At 49.8% G+C, this 16110-nt stretch overlaps 1 protein-coding gene across 1 annotated transcript in view; it reads right to left on the reverse strand.

Annotated features, from left to right (window-relative positions):
* LOC149858179 (uncharacterized) overlaps window positions 1-10834 on the reverse strand; it is a 33870-nt gene extending 23036 nt beyond the window's left edge. Inside the window, exons 1-6 of the mRNA XM_090060166.1 lie at window positions 10750-10834; window positions 8406-8762; window positions 4719-4802; window positions 2889-2972; window positions 2456-2536; window positions 1059-1142 (exon numbers count right to left, since the gene is read on the reverse strand). Of these exons, the coding sequence (XP_089916292.1) occupies window positions 1059-1142; window positions 2456-2536; window positions 2889-2972; window positions 4719-4802; window positions 8406-8762; window positions 10750-10804 (745 nt within the window). The 5' untranslated portion in view covers window positions 10805-10834. The remainder of the gene's footprint in view (window positions 1-1058; window positions 1143-2455; window positions 2537-2888; window positions 2973-4718; window positions 4803-8405; window positions 8763-10749) is intronic.
* Between the last annotated feature and the right edge of the window lie 5276 nt (window positions 10835-16110).

Genomic DNA, 16110 nt, shown 5'->3' on the forward strand with positions numbered 1-16110 from the left:
GGGCTAGCCACAATACCAACTGCCCCAAGCCATAGGAGCTACAGGATCAGGATTCACGGTCCTCCACCACTTCATGGCAACTCCATGCAGCTCAAGAAAACCGTGACTCTCCTAGGCAGGAGCCACTTGGGTGGTAGAAGAGCTCTCTCTCAGCGAAGCGGTGGCAGCTGCAGTCATAGACAGCTGCAAAGGTCACTTCCTACAGACTACCTGCCCCACGAACCAGATGCCCAGCTGTCACAGGGGACTTATCTCAGTCCCCAATTCAACTCCTTTCCCTCCTGTGCATCGTTCACAAACGGCACTTCCTCTCCAGCCTGCAGACTGCTTCCCAGGCAGCCCTCAGCAGTCCAACGTGCCTTTGGGCGACTCCAAACTTACGTCTTCCACCACAGTGATGGCAGGACCCAAAGCAAACTTTTCGGCTATCAGGCTGTTGTCATCTCTAGCCTGTCACCCTGCACCAGGTCTCGCGCTATTTATAGTCAGGTGCCGTTGGCTGCATGCCCCGGCCTCAATCTGAGGTGCTAGGAATCAAGGACCTTGTCCCATTACAGGACAGACCCCTGGGACAGACCCTGGAGAGCCAGTGCTGTTCACTGAACTGACAGGGTTACAAACCCACCTGCCCTAGTAGCTTTCAACGTCGTCTGAGCGCTTGCTGGGGTGCTGCTGACAACAGCGCTCTTGTGGCTCACGGCTAGGGTTGCAAAGGAAACAATGAACTTAACCCTGGAATTCATACAGGAGCAACAGGCCCATCCTCCACTAACCCTCCTGCATCCCAGTATCCGTGCCTGACCACACAGCTCTCAGGCATGCACAGTGCAAATCGCGGGTCCTCTGGCTGTGCCGGCCATGGTTATCAGCTCTCAGACTGAGGACTGCCAGCAGTCCTGTATGCCCTCGCGTAACTTTGAAATCATATCTTTGATGATCGTGACGTCAGGATCCAAACCAAACTTCTCATCTACCAGACGCTTGTCATCCCTACCCTGTGAGCCTACCCTCACCGTTGTCATCGCACCCAGGTGGTTGTCATCACTACCCATCCCTACCTTCATCTTCCTCAAAATCAGGTCTGGTTGTACTGTGAGATATGTCCTCAATCCTGCGTGATGTGCGTGTGGTTCCTTGGAGATCTAGAAGAGAAGGATCCGTGAAAGTTTAGCAGCTGCTACTTCTATGCAGACATACCAGGTTACAAATCAGGGAAATGAAGAGTCTGCTGGGACAATTTGGAAACGGCCCGTAACATCACAATCCCAAACCCAGAAAAGTCAAGGGCTGGGTCTTGGGTGGATCGAGCTCTACAGCAAGAGCCCAAGTCAGCTTCCCTTCTACCTGAGCACAACGGGGAGCTGCACTAAAACAAGTGGGCTGGAGGTGGGAAGGGGGTTGCCGTTCTGTGGCCCTTCTGTGCACGGGCACAGAGTGAAGGTGCGGAAATCTGGAGGCGCAAGAGTGTCTCCCGGCAAGAGCCCACTAGCAACAACATGACACTTCCGTGTTGACTGCTAGCCCTTCAGTCTTTCCCATTTACCTATAGCCATGTTGCTTTTTCTGTTGGCCCTTCAGTCTTTCCCATTTACCCATCTTCATGTTACTTTGTCCCGACTCTTCCAGCATACGGTAATCATCAAACACCGTGCTCAGCTCTGCGACTTCAAGCATTGGTCGCATGACTCTCAGAGCGGAGAAGCTGGAGGCCACCTAAGCTTCCCACTTACGGCCACCCCAAGCTTGAGATGAGCTGCACTCGCTTCACCTCTCCCACTGGCCCTTCCTCCCCTGCTCTTTGGGTGTTTCCCTTCAGGAAGCAGAACTACAGGGCTAGCCACAATACCAACTGCCCCAAGCCATAGGAGCTACAGGATCAGGATTCACGGTCCTCCACCACTTCATGGCAACTCCATGCAGCTGAAGAAAACCGTGACTCCCCTAGGCAGGAGCCACTTGGGTGGTAGAAGAGCTCTCTCTCAGCGAAGCGGTGGCAGCTGCAGTCATAGACAGCTGCAAAGGTCACTTCCTACAGACTACCTGCCCCACGAACCAGATGCCCAGCTGTCACAGGGGACTTATCTCAGTCCCCAATTCAACTCCTTTCCCTCCTGTGCATCGTTCACAAACGGCACTTCCTCTCCAGCCTGCAGACTGCTTCCCAGGCAGCCCTCAGCAGTCCAACGTGCCTTTGGGCGACTCCAAACTTACGTCTTCCACCACAGTGATGGCAGGACCCAAAGCAAACTTTTCGGCTATCAGGCTGTTGTCATCTCTAGCCTGTCACCCTGCACCAGGTCTCGCGCTATTTATAGTCAGGTGCCGTTGGCTGCATGCCCCGGCCTCAATCTGAGGTGCTAGGAATCAAGGACCTTGTCCCATTACAGGACAGACCCCTGGGACAGACCCTGGAGAGCCAGTGCTGTTCACTGAACTGACAGGGTTACAAACCCACCTGCCCTAGTAGCTTTCAACGTCGTCTGAGCGCTTGCTGGGGTGCTGCTGACAACAGCGCTCTTGTGGCTCACGGCTAGGGCTGCAAAGGAAACAATGAACTTAACCCTGGAATTCATACAGGAGCAACAGGCCCATCCTCCACTAACCCTCCTGCATCCCAGTATCCGTGCCTGACCACACAGCTCTCAGGCATGCACAGTGCAAATCGCGGGTCCTCTGGCTGTGCCGGCCATGGTTATCAGCTCTCAGACTGAGGACTGCCAGCAGTCCTGTATGCCCTCGCGTAACTTTGAAATCATATCTTTGATGATCGTGACGTCAGGATCCAAACCAAACTTCTCATCTACCAGACGCTTGTCATCCCTACCCTGTGAGCCTACCCTCACCGTTGTCATCGCACCCAGGTGGTTGTCATCACTACCCATCCCTACCTTCATCTTCCTCAAAATCAGGTCTGGTTGTACTGTGAGATATGTCCTCAATCCTGCGTGATGTGCGTGTGGTTCCTTGGAGATCTAGAAGAGAAGGATCCGTGAAAGTTTAGCAGCTGCTACTTCTATGCAGACATACCAGGTTACAAATCAGGGAAATGAAGAGTCTGCTGGGACAATTTGGAAACGGCCCGTAACATCACAATCCCAAACCCAGAAAAGTCAAGGGCTGGGTCTTGGGTGGATCGAGCTCTACAGCAAGAGCCCAAGTCAGCTTCCCTTCTACCTGAGCACAACGGGGAGCTGCACTAAAACAAGTGGGCTGGAGGTGGGAAGGGGGTTGCCGTTCTGTGGCCCTTCTGTGCACGGGCACAGAGTGAAGGTGCGGAAATCTGGAGGCGCAAGAGTGTCTCCCGGCAAGAGCCCACTAGCAACAACATGACACTTCCGTGTTGACTGCTAGCCCTTCAGTCTTTCCCATTTACCTATAGCCATGTTGCTTTTTCTGTTGGCCCTTCAGTCTTTCCCATTTACCCATCTTCATGTTACTTTGTCCCGACTCTTCCAGCATACGGTAATCATCAAACACCGTGCTCAGCTCTGCGACTTCAAGCATTGGTCGCATGACTCTCAGAGCGGAGAAGCTGGAGGCCACCTAAGCTTCCCACTTACGGCCACCCCAAGCTTGAGATGAGCTGCACTCGCTTCACCTCTCCCACTGGCCCTTCCTCCCCTGCTCTTTGGGTGTTTCCCTTCAGGAAGCAGAACTACAGGGCTAGCCACAATACCAACTGCCCCAAGCCATAGGAGCTACAGGATCAGGATTCACGGTCCTCCACCACTTCATGGCAACTCCATGCAGCTGAAGAAAACCGTGACTCCCCTAGGCAGGAGCCACTTGGGTGGTAGAAGAGCTCTCTCTCAGCGAAGCGGTGGCAGCTGCAGTCATAGACAGCTGCAAAGGTCACTTCCTACAGACTACCTGCCCCACGAACCAGATGCCCAGCTGTCACAGGGGACTTATCTCAGTCCCCAATTCAACTCCTTTCCCTCCTGTGCATCGTTCACAAACGGCACTTCCTCTCCAGCCTGCAGACTGCTTCCCAGGCAGCCCTCAGCAGTCCAACGTGCCTTTGGGCGACTCCAAACTTACGTCTTCCACCACAGTGATGGCAGGACCCAAAGCAAACTTTTCGGCTATCAGGCTGTTGTCATCTCTAGCCTGTCACCCTGCACCAGGTCTCGCGCTATTTATAGTCAGGTGCCGTTGGCTGCATGCCCCGGCCTCAATCTGAGGTGCTAGGAATCAAGGACCTTGTCCCATTACAGGACAGACCCCTGGGACAGACCCTGGAGAGCCAGTGCTGTTCACTGAACTGACAGGGTTACAAACCCACCTGCCCTAGTAGCTTTCAACGTCGTCTGAGCGCTTGCTGGGGTGCTGCTGACAACAGCGCTCTTGTGGCTCACGGCTAGGGTTGCAAAGGAAACAATGAACTTAACCCTGGAATTCATACAGGAGCAACAGGCCCATCCTCCACTAACCCTCCTGCATCCCAGTATCCGTGCCTGACCACACAGCTCTCAGGCATGCACAGTGCAAATCGCGGGTCCTCTGGCTGTGCCGGCCATGGTTATCAGCTCTCAGACTGAGGACTGCCAGCAGTCCTGTATGCCCTCGCGTAACTTTGAAATCATATCTTTGATGATCGTGACGTCAGGATCCAAACCAAACTTCTCATCTACCAGACGCTTGTCATCCCTACCCTGTGAGCCTACCCTCACCGTTGTCATCGCACCCAGGTGGTTGTCATCACTACCCATCCCTACCTTCATCTTCCTCAAAATCAGGTCTGGTTGTACTGTGAGATATGTCCTCAATCCTGCGTGATGTGCGTGTGGTTCCTTGGAGATCTAGAAGAGAAGGATCCGTGAAAGTTTAGCAGCTGCTACTTCTATGCAGACATACCAGGTTACAAATCAGGGAAATGAAGAGTCTGCTGGGACAATTTGGAAACGGCCCGTAACATCACAATCCCAAACCCAGAAAAGTCAAGGGCTGGGTCTTGGGTGGATCGAGCTCTACAGCAAGAGCCCAAGTCAGCTTCCCTTCTACCTGAGCACAACGGGGAGCTGCACTAAAACAAGTGGGCTGGAGGTGGGAAGGGGGTTGCCGTTCTGTGGCCCTTCTGTGCACGGGCACAGAGTGAAGGTGCGGAAATCTGGAGGCGCAAGAGTGTCTCCCGGCAAGAGCCCACTAGCAACAACATGACACTTCCGTGTTGACTGCTAGCCCTTCAGTCTTTCCCATTTACCTATAGCCATGTTGCTTTTTCTGTTGGCCCTTCAGTCTTTCCCATTTACCCATCTTCATGTTACTTTGTCCCGACTCTTCCAGCATACGGTAATCATCAAACACCATGCTCAGCTCTGCGACTTCAAGCATTGGTCGCATGACTCTCAGAGCGGAGAAGCTGGAGGCCACCTAAGCTTCCCACTTACGGCCACCCCAAGCTTGAGATGAGCTGCACTCGCTTCACCTCTCCCACTGGCCCTTCCTCCCCTGCTCTTTGGGTGTTTCCCTTCAGGAAGCAGAACTACAGGGCTAGCCACAATACCAACTGCCCCAAGCCATAGGAGCTACAGGATCAGGATTCACGGTCCTCCACCACTTCATGGCAACTCCATGCAGCTGAAGAAAACCGTGACTCCCCTAGGCAGGAGCCACTTGGGTGGTAGAAGAGCTCTCTCTCAGCGAAGCGGTGGCAGCTGCAGTCATAGACAGCTGCAAAGGTCACTTCCTACAGACTACCTGCCCCACGAACCAGATGCCCAGCTGTCACAAGGGACTTATCTCAGGGCCCGCTTCTACTCCTTTCCCTCCTGTGCATCCTTTCGAAACAGGCTCCTCCTCTCCTGCCTGCAGACTGCTTCCCAGTCATCCCTCAGCAGTGCACCGTGCCGTTGTGTGTCTCCAAACTGAAATCTTCCACAACCAAGCGAAAATATTATTTCCCTTCCAGCCTGCCGCCTGCTTCTCCGTCAGTCCTCAGGAGTTTAGTGTGACCTTGGACGTCTTCAAACTCGTGCCAGGTCGCAGCACTTGAGGGAATAGAGCCCCTGGCTCAGCATTTCCTGCTGGGCAGTGGGCTAGCGCTGCTGTTGCTCACTGCCCCACACTGCATGAGGGACTTTGTACGAGCCCCTAAAACACCCTCCCCGCTCCCCCACTCCCATCACGCTTGCCCGGCAGAGGCCTGTTGTGGCTTTTTAAGGAAAAAACAACCTGAAGAAACCCCGGGTTTCAGCACTCCTACTGGCAGATGTGATCCCTGCTGCCCCGCGGCACAATGGGGACTCTGCAGGAGTCCCCAAAACCCAAGGCTGCACAAGGAGCTGGGGCTTTTGTCCCATTTTTTTTTCTTAAAGGGCCAGAGCCCCGGCAGGTAGGGCAGCCCTGGTGGGGCCGATGGAACAGGAGATGGAACGTGGGGGCTCATGCAGAGTCCCCCATGGAGCATGGGTCAGTTGGGGGCAGTGAGGATTGCCCCACACACAGAAGCACCCAGTGAGCACTGGGGCTTGTTTTTGAAATACTGAGCTGGGGCAGGCAGGGCAGCCATGGGTGGGCTCTTGGGGTGGGTGTAGGTTGTGGGGCTGGAGGAGCGAGTGGGGGACAGGGGGGCTGGCAGGTGTCCGCCCCATGGTCCCCTCCCCCAGCCTCCCTTTCCTGCCCCTAGTACATACCAGCTCAGAGTGGCTGCAGCTCCCTGCTGCAGGCACCAGGGAGTGTCTGAATCATTGAAACTCTCCGAATCTTTGCCAAAGATTTGGAGAGCTTTGAATTGATTGGACCTTTAAATTGGTCCCCCTGATTTGATTTGTTTTGGATTTGGAGATTCGGCCACCAAATCAGGCCAAATCTCTTCCGTATCAAATCACCACCTGAAGCTTCGCGGAGTCCTAGCTGCTAGGCAATTTAATCTAATTACCCCACCCAGCCTGTGCACCCTTCTATTTGGGAGGACTCCAGCCCCAGCTGGTGTGTTCAGCTTCTTGATGGGGCCACTGCTGCCATTGCTGCAGCTGCCAGGGTACCTGCTCAATTTCCCTAGTGTCCAGCACCTCCTCCTTATGTCACTGCTGCACTGCTTGCTCCAGGCACCAGGTAGCAAAGCTACAGCTGGGTGTGAGCATGGGACTGGTAGCAGCTTAGAGCCTGAGGCATGTACTCAGCAGGGTGGTGGAAATATGGAGTTCAGGTGGGCCGGGTGTGGCTATGGGTGTGTAGGGTTTGTGGGGTGTGCGGTGTGGGGACCCCTTACATGCCCCACTCCCCCCATGGATCACAGTGCCCACTGGAGTTTGCAACAGCTGCAGCAGGAGGCAGGGCCATGGAGTGCTCATGTTTCTCACAGATGTAGCCACCAGGCCGCACATAGCTCTAGCCAGTTCTAGAAACTGTACATGGATGCAAGGAGCAGAACCAGACTGGCCCACCTGTGTTGTGCAGCACTCATGTGAAGCTCCCCAGATTCATGTACTACTGGGGGGAAGCCCCGAGTGATGGAGCTGGCATCCTGGCTCTGCCCCCTGCCTCCATGTGCAGCTCATGGGACACCACTGGAAGTGGCAGGGAGTTGTGGTGGTTGTGCCTGTGCAAGCCACAAGCACCTTGAGGGCCTGCTGCTTACTGCTGCTGCCACCGGCAGTGGCAGGGGCTGTGCGCTGTGGCAGGGATATATGGGAGATCTCCACACTCTCCTACTCTCCCTCACATGCCACAACCCTCCCCACACACACCCACCACCCACAAAATACCCTATACCCTCCCCCACACAGCCACACCCCCTCACAAACCTTACACAGCCACCCACCCACCCATGTACATACCCCATAGCCCACCATACACACCCCACACCCCACACACTCCACCACATACAATAGTAAGATTTCGTTTTTGAACTATTATGTAAACATCTCCATGTATACTACACAAACGCACATAAATTAGGACAAAAATATTTTGTGAAATAAAATTAAAATACATTATAGTAGGTGTTTGATTTTTAGTATATGATTTGTTTTTTTCTCGTTCCAAGATGGTAAACCCTCCCCTAAAAGGAGTACTTCCAGGGTCAAGAGCAGGGCGGCAAAGGACAAGAGTTAGAGGGGAGGCCTTCAGCACTGTCTTATGTAAGTAGCACTGAGTTCAAGCTGGCCACTGGCAGCCCCAGAGTTGGGTGGCCATAGGCATCTCCCCAGAGCCTTGGACTGGACCCTGCTTTCTAACAGACATGATTTGCATCCTCCAAATTATTTCCTCCTAATCTGGGAGCAGACAGAAGTTGTACAGTGAGGAAGAGCCCCGAGACTCCATAAAATGCTGCCCCTAACCCTGTGGATGCGGCGAGTCACAGTGAAAGAAATAGTCCTCTACTTCTGCTGTGCAGCCAGCTCTCTTACTAAATACCACATCTCATTCACAAGGCATTTACGTTTTACCGCTATATTTACCTTTAACAACTCGAAATGTAGTTGTCACCTCCTTTGTTATCAGGCTGTCATTCTGGGCTCTCCAGGTGACTTTGCAAGTGTAGTGCCCACTGTCCGGGATTTCAAGATTCTTAATTTGGAGGGAGACATTGCCTGGGATTTCTTTTTGGATGCTGACCCTGCCTCTATACTGAGTTAGCAGAGTGTGGTCACCACTGAGATCTCTTTGAATGATAGTGACACGGGTTTGATCTCGCTCCAGGGTCCAAACGACTGTTTTCTGATTAAAGTCCTCTATGGGTACATAGATGCATGGTAAGATAGTGGAACTCTTCCACACTCCTTCAATTTCATGGGTGCCAGTCAGGTCCAGGATGGCTGCAGGGAGCAAGAGGCAAGGGATGGAAATAACATCACAGTGGTGAGAATAGCATCAACACCAAAGGGAGCTGAAAGCACTTCTAGGTGAAGACTGCCAAGCTACCAGCACAGTCAGTCATCCTCGACAACCAGCTTAAAGGACGCCACATCTTTTCGTGACATGGACTATGAAATGACAAATATAGTTGAAGGAAGCTAGAAGGAAAGCATCTGGAGCAGTGCAGAAGAGCTGAGATATGACAGGACGCACACTGCATGGAAGAACTCTGTACCATGTTCAGGACAACTAGTACTGCGATCTCTTCAGCCAGCCCAAGTTAAACAAGATCAGACTAGGGAAAACAGATCAGTCACACTGGGAACTGGTGAACAATAACATGCTCTTTGTCTCTTGAACTTGAGAGGCAGGAAAGTTTTTATGAATGTTGCATTGTTCTTTCTGGGTATATTTTAAAGAATCTATAGGTTCCCACCCTACACATCTTCTTTGTCATAAAATCAGCTAGAACCTTTAAAAAACCCTTTACTTCCTTTCTTCTGGAAAGACATTCTTTTGATTACATAAGGCAGAATTAATGTTGATAGGTGATTACAATAATGAATTAATAACTAATTATGAAAACAACTTTTTCAAACATTTTTTTTTCTGTTGAAGGTTCTGATTGAAAACCCTGTAGACCCCATTGATCAACAGGGAAAGTATGACACAATAATGCCAGAATTTATTACAGCTTTAATGTAGAGGAATCTGCAGACTCTCTTTTTAAGTAGGAGAGCAGGGAGAATATTCAGGTAGAGTGGAAGAGTTTGGTTTGTGATGCAAAAACTTTCCTCATTTATTAAACAACTTCTAACCAAATGGGCACTGCTCTAATCCCCTATTTATTTTTATCTACGTGCTCTAATTGGCCAGCATAGCTGTTCTAAAAGTTGCTTTTCTGCCTTTTTCAAAAGTTTCATATTTTAGGAAGAGGCCACAGGAAGGAAAGGCTGGCGAAGAAACACATACAAAGCTAGTTGTTCTGTTTAACTTGACAGTAAAACTCTTGTTGTCTTGTACTCTGTGGATGCAAAATTTTGTAGGACATATACTTACAGTGTTTGGATTTACTTTCAGGAGGACACAGGATTCTTCTTTTTTGCTTGTTCTAAGCTGCTATACATTGCTACTTGGTACTGTAAACAGCTGTTACACAGAGCTCTGTGCTGTGGGAACTTTTTGTCATGACAGGCATCACACCGGTAAAAGTTTTAAATAGAGATTTGACAATATATTTAACAAAGTGTCCGTTAAAATTATTTTAATGATATGGATATTCAAGATTTGCTTGCCAATCAGCAAAAGGGAATTTCCATTTGAATTAATAACTTAAAGAAATGAGTTGTAGATAATTTATCCTTTGACCTCGACAAGTGAACATGTTGCAATGGGCAGCTCATAGAACAACTCAAAATAAATGGAATATAATTAGAATTAGAGAAATCAGAATCTAGCCCACTGCAAGTTACGTGGATAGTTGAAACTAGCACTGCAGTTACAACTGTGCATCCACACATTTCTGAAAAATGGCTACAATCCAAAAGAATGAACATATTCCAGTTTTGGAATAAACATGGAATTGGACGCTAAAATGCCAGAGCAGAAATTCCCCAAGTAGGCTGAATAATCTAACTTTGTTCCAATGGATTATATTATCTCTGATCAGCTGCTCAATACTGTGCAGCTTGTTATTGTCTCAAAAACATCTCTTTGCTCTATCTGAGGTGATCAGAATAAACTGTAACACCAACTATATTTTCCTCTAGAGATGCAGTGCTGCTTTTTTCTACATCCTTTGTATTTGAAGTGTAACCAAGCCAGTTACATGTCAATACCATACATAAGGCACCCTTTCCTACAGCGTAGGTTTAAACCCTTGCACTAGGAACATGGCCATACACTCAAACTGACACACATTTGTCTTCACCTACCCAAGTTACTCACCATTGCAGAGGAGGAAGGAGTTCACCAGCACTACCGCACACACCACTTTTTCCATTCCTTCCAGCACTGTGGTTACTTCTCTCCCGCCCTCCACCTAGTAAAAGAGACCTCCTTTCAATGGGCAAGTCAGCAAAACTTTTGCTTCTTCACTCATTACATTATCAGCTAGGATCCAGGGCTGCCTCTGCTGAACTTTTGGTAGGTTGCCACCAACCTCCTGTAACAGGCACCCAAGGCTGTGCTCTGCTGCTTTATCCAGTTTCTATTTTGAAACTCTCCCTTTCCCACCCTGTGAAACAAGTCTGCATTTGAAAAACAGCCCCTGAATTATCACATTTCCCTTAAGCAGGAGCAAGAATGAGAGAAGTGATTATTGTTAACTTGTGCCAAAGTGTAAGCAAATTGTCCCTCGATGACCTTTGACCTTCTTACTCAGTCACCATCGTTCTCCTCTTCTCTTGTCTGCCATGCCTTGATGTGATAATAATAAGAAAGAAGAGAGGTAAAATGTTATCTGCCATGGGCTGTGAGACTCTTCAATAATTCTTTTCTTAGTCATCTCTTCTAAGTCATCTTTGACTGGCCCATATAAATGTCTTGGCATCCACCTCTAGTGCTCCTGCACTAAACAACCTGGAGGCATCACTATTCTGTGTTCTATCCTTTGGGCCTTCCCTGGCTTGTCAGTAAACACACCTTCAAAATCTCTTATCAACAGTCAAACTTGACCCCTTTGAATCTCCATAAGCTACTCGCCAATAACTGGGCTGTTGACTTCCCTCCTCATATTAAATCTCCCCCTAACCAATCCAATTTCAAGTTCCACAGGAGTTGGAGTCATCAGCCACCCTTCTGGCTCCACCCAATTTTTAAAGCAAGTTAACGTGGTATACTCACACCCTTTTCTTACACCCTTGTTGTTTGACTTCATAATTTACAGGACCCACTTTCCGGACCACCTTATACAGGCCTTGCTACCTAAGCTACTAGTATTGTCAGGTAAGAGCACCAAGACCTGGTCACCCACATCGAGCCCCTACTCCTTTGTCTACCTATCATAATGTTCTTTCTGCCTTCCTTGACTTCATTCCAGGTTGTCCCTGGCAATCTGTTGCACCCATTCTAAATGGTATCATAACTTTGTCATGGTCCTTGCACACCCACCGGTTCCAACTTCCTCCAGCCCTCACATACTATATCTAAGAGTCCTGTAGGGCGTTGATCAGTTCAAATCGGGAGGCATCCTATTGAGGCCTGTGGAAACTCCTGTATGGCAAACAAAAAGGGAGGCAGGCATAACTCCCACTTTTTAGGGTCTTTCTGGATGCAGGTCCTAGTCATATTCTTTAGGGTATGATTATAAAGTTCCACCAAGCCATCTGTCTGTGGGTGGTATATGAAAGGTCGCAACTGCTTAAAGTTTAGCATTTCACAAATACCCTTCAGCACGCCAGATATAACCGTTGTACCTTGGTCTGTTAAAAGCTCCTGGAGAATGCCCACCTGAGATATCCATTTGACTAATCCCTCCGCTACTCTGGGGCCAGTTACTGACCCCAGAGAAATCACATCAGGATATCTAGTGGCATAGTGCAGAATAACCAACACAAATTGATAACCCATGGTGCTTTTCAGAAAAGGCCTTGCAACATCCAAAGCCATTCTGTCAAATGGCCTTTGGACAATCAGCATAGGTATTAACAGTACCTTACGGAGGATAATGTCTGTGGTCAGATGACATGCTGGGCACACTTGGCTTCTGCCAAGTGATCTACCTGCTTATGTATACCAGGCCAGTATAGCCACTGTTTTAAACAGTCTTCCATTTTATGTCTACCTAGATGTCCCCCCATCAGAGTGTATGTGCAATGTGCAGTAGGCCTACCCTTATTTCTGAGGTACCAGTACCTGTGTAACCTACATCCTTTCAATTCACTCCCATTTTATACGATACAAAATGCCATCTCTTACCTCAAATTGCGGAGAGGTAGTCATCAACTCCAGGCATAGGACCTCTCCATCTTGTTTTGCTATTCCAGAGTCACAAGCATGGTAAAAGGTGGGTTCCCTGGCTTGCTCATCCCAGAACCGCCCCTCTACAACCACATCACAGAGATCAAAATCCTCTGTCTGTTCTCCCTGTTTCAGGGTTGGGCTCATCCTCAGCCAAGCTCTCCTTGTGAGTTCCTTTATTAGTTGTGTCACCATCATGTGCCATCTTCTGACCCAGGGCTGGACCTATTACCTCATGAAAATCAGGCCAAACACACCCCAGAAGCATGGGATATAGTAACTTCTGAGCCAACCCCACTGCTACCTCTTCCATTTTGCCCATTACTGCTAGCCTTAGTTGTTGTCTATGGTAGGCATAAGAAGCGCCATGCATGCATACCATCCCAGCCATGGTATCTTCTTTCCCATCCTGTGGGGACACCAACTCAGCTTTTATCATAGCCAGGTTGTACCCAGAGTCCAACATGCTAGGTATGATCAGGGACCTGAGTCTTGTGTTCACCATTGGTCTTGGTACCTTAGCTGGTTCCAGTTGCCGACCAAAACTGCAGCCCATCTCTTCCTTATGGGGACTCTCTTATGGGGTTCTGTTGTCCTGGTGATGGTGGGACTCTTCCCATAGGCATCCCTTCTGCATTCTCCTGCATTCTTGCTCCCAGTAAGTATCCAGGAGGGCTCCGGTCCAGCAGGCAAGTCCAGACCATAACAGGGACCATAAACAGAGCAAAAAATGTATATTCTACTTGCCTTATGAAAAGGAAGATTACAGTCTTTCTAGGCCCAGTTCAAACTGTTCCCCGTGATTACAAATGCCAAAGCGGGGAGTTTTAATTCTTACCACAGGTATTTGCAAGGGTGCATTTGACTGCTACACATATTGTTGTCTTAAGCAAAGATTACATTAGCTTAACTTAAGCATTTTTGTATTGGGTTTGTTTTTTATCACTAAATGAAAACTTTTTAAGTTCTGGTTCCAACAAAATGTTTCGTTTGACCTCACAAATCAAACTTTTGGCAATGTTGAAACAAGTCATCGTGGAAATGTTACAATGAATTGTTGCAGTATTCTTGAAGTACTGTCAATTTTTAAGCTGGAACTTTGGAACATTTACTCCAAAGGCACAAATACTCTTGATGACCTAGAAACTGCATTTTTCTGGATAATAAATAACTTCACAGCTTTCTGAAAGCCCGCCCCCCCCGCCCTCCCATAAAAGCTTTTGCTTCATGGTCAGCTACAGAAGTCTTAGAGTAAGCAGGGTTGCCAGGCTTAATTAAAACTTATCTTCCTTCCCACCTCACATTGACTGGCTTGAAATAGGATCACTAAAATCATGGTGCCCATCATCTCTTTCTATATGTGACTGCTACTAATTGTACTCACAGTCTAATTAATGCAAGCAAAAGCAACTCTGATATTGAAGAATAAGTGACTCTAAATTAAATAACCAACAGATAGCTCACCAAAGCACATCAGCAAACTCAATAGTCTCAAGCAAAAAAATCTAACCAATTTCAACCTAACACATAAAGCTGCAGAGATATTATAAAGCTTGCATGAGCATATCAGAGGGAAAAATACATTCCTATTTTTTAAGGCCACAGCTAATATGGTGTTTTAATGTTTTATATGTATACAAGTGGTGGTATGGAAATTAATTTTTCTGCAGCTGGGTCTGCCTGCCCTGACCACTGCCACCACTGCCAAGTGGTAGAATAAGCCCCCTCATGTCCCACCCATGCAGCGCCAGAGGGAAGTGGAATAATTCTGTCCCTGCCCACCCCCTCCCTGCCTGCCAGCATCTGGCTGCACCCCTGCCCAGCCACTGCAGCGGGAGGGAGTAGGGCCCTTGATGGGGGCAGTGGCCCCTGTCATAGTGCCAGGGACTGCAAGCCCCTTCCTGGCAGGGGTGCTGCGCTGAGGGGTGGGCAGAACTGTGGTGGACTGCACCGGAGACCTCCAAGCCCCACCTCCTGGCACTGTGGTCTATAGCAGCTTTCCCCAACCCACAGGCTGAAGCCGCTGGGCTGAAGGAAGCTCCCCCAGCCCCAAGCGGTGCTGCACGGTGTGGCAGGAGCTGCAGCTGGAGGCAAGGGGAGAAAAACAGCCCTGCTGGACCAAGTCAGTTTCGCCTCATCTGCAGCGGTTACTCCCCTTCCCATTCCTGCCACTCCTGAGCCACTCTGGGAGGTGGCAGGGGTGGGGTGGGGTGGGGAGCTTCAGCCCAGTGGCTTCTGGCCCACGCATGGAGCTCTGGCTGCAGCCCCCAGACTGGAGCCTTCCACCCAGGTGCTTTCCACCTTTCAAGGCATCTGAGAGCTGGAGCCAGAGCTCCATGTTGGGGGCAGAAGCTTCCCGCCCCCCAGAGTGGCACTGCACGGCCATGGCAGCAGCAACTGGAGGTGAAGGGGGGCAGAACAGCCTCCTGCCCTGGCCAGCCCATAGCTGCTTATGCAGCTGCAGCCTTGGGTGCTGCACAGGGCAGGGGGCACAGTGGTGGCAGTGGCCAGGCTCAGGGCCTACCAGCACCTCTGAGCTGACCCAGGAAGCCTGTTCCCTAGGCAGCTCCCACCTGGCAGGGCACCTGGTGGGGGTGGGGGGGGCGGCAGAGCAGGGACAAGGTTATTCATACCTTCTCTGGCAGAGGGGAAAGGATGGGGCTTATTCCTGTGGTTGGGGCAGGCAGACCTGGCTGCGGTCCCCAGGGGCAGTGGGAGTAGAAGGGGGAATAACCCTTCTCCATGCCCCCTCTGCCTCAGGGGCCATGGTGGCCCAGCACTGCAGCAGCAAGTGGGGAGCACCTGGTAGAGCTGGCTTGGGTCCCTGCCACTGGGACAGGCAGGGGGGAATTAAACCCCTCTCTGGCCAGGTCAGCCCAGACTGGCTGTGCTCCCCAGCACAGCTTCCCTACAGCTGAGGCGTGCTCTACCACCCTGAAGCTCCTGGCCTAAGCAACTGCAGGCATGTGCCTGCATTTTCTCAGTCCAGAGGGAATGTCTGTACTGTTACAAACCAGTTCAACATAGGCAGGTTAGACTAACCTGCAAAATGAATCAATTCTGGCTCTGGCTTTTCGAATGTCTGTTCCTAGCCTAGTGCTCTATATTGAATGTTTAATTGGCATTAGAAATTATAAAACTCTGTTTAGGACAAGAGTTAGCCAGGATATAGTATAAAATTAGCAAAAGCAGGAAATTTTTTACAAATTTTAATTGAAATAAAGACTCATTTAAAGAGCATTCTCACTGGTGCTTTCTCACGGTTGGGTGCTGGGCTGTACTTGTGGGGTGTGGCGAATCAGCCTGATGAGTGTATTAGAAAGATAAGATAAACCAGCAAAAAAAATT

This window comes from Crocodylus siamensis, chromosome 8 (genome assembly GCF_052110815.1).
Source record: "Crocodylus siamensis isolate JL-2025a chromosome 8, ASM5211081v1, whole genome shotgun sequence".
In the NCBI taxonomy this organism is placed as follows: Eukaryota; Metazoa; Chordata; order Crocodylia; family Crocodylidae; genus Crocodylus; species Crocodylus siamensis.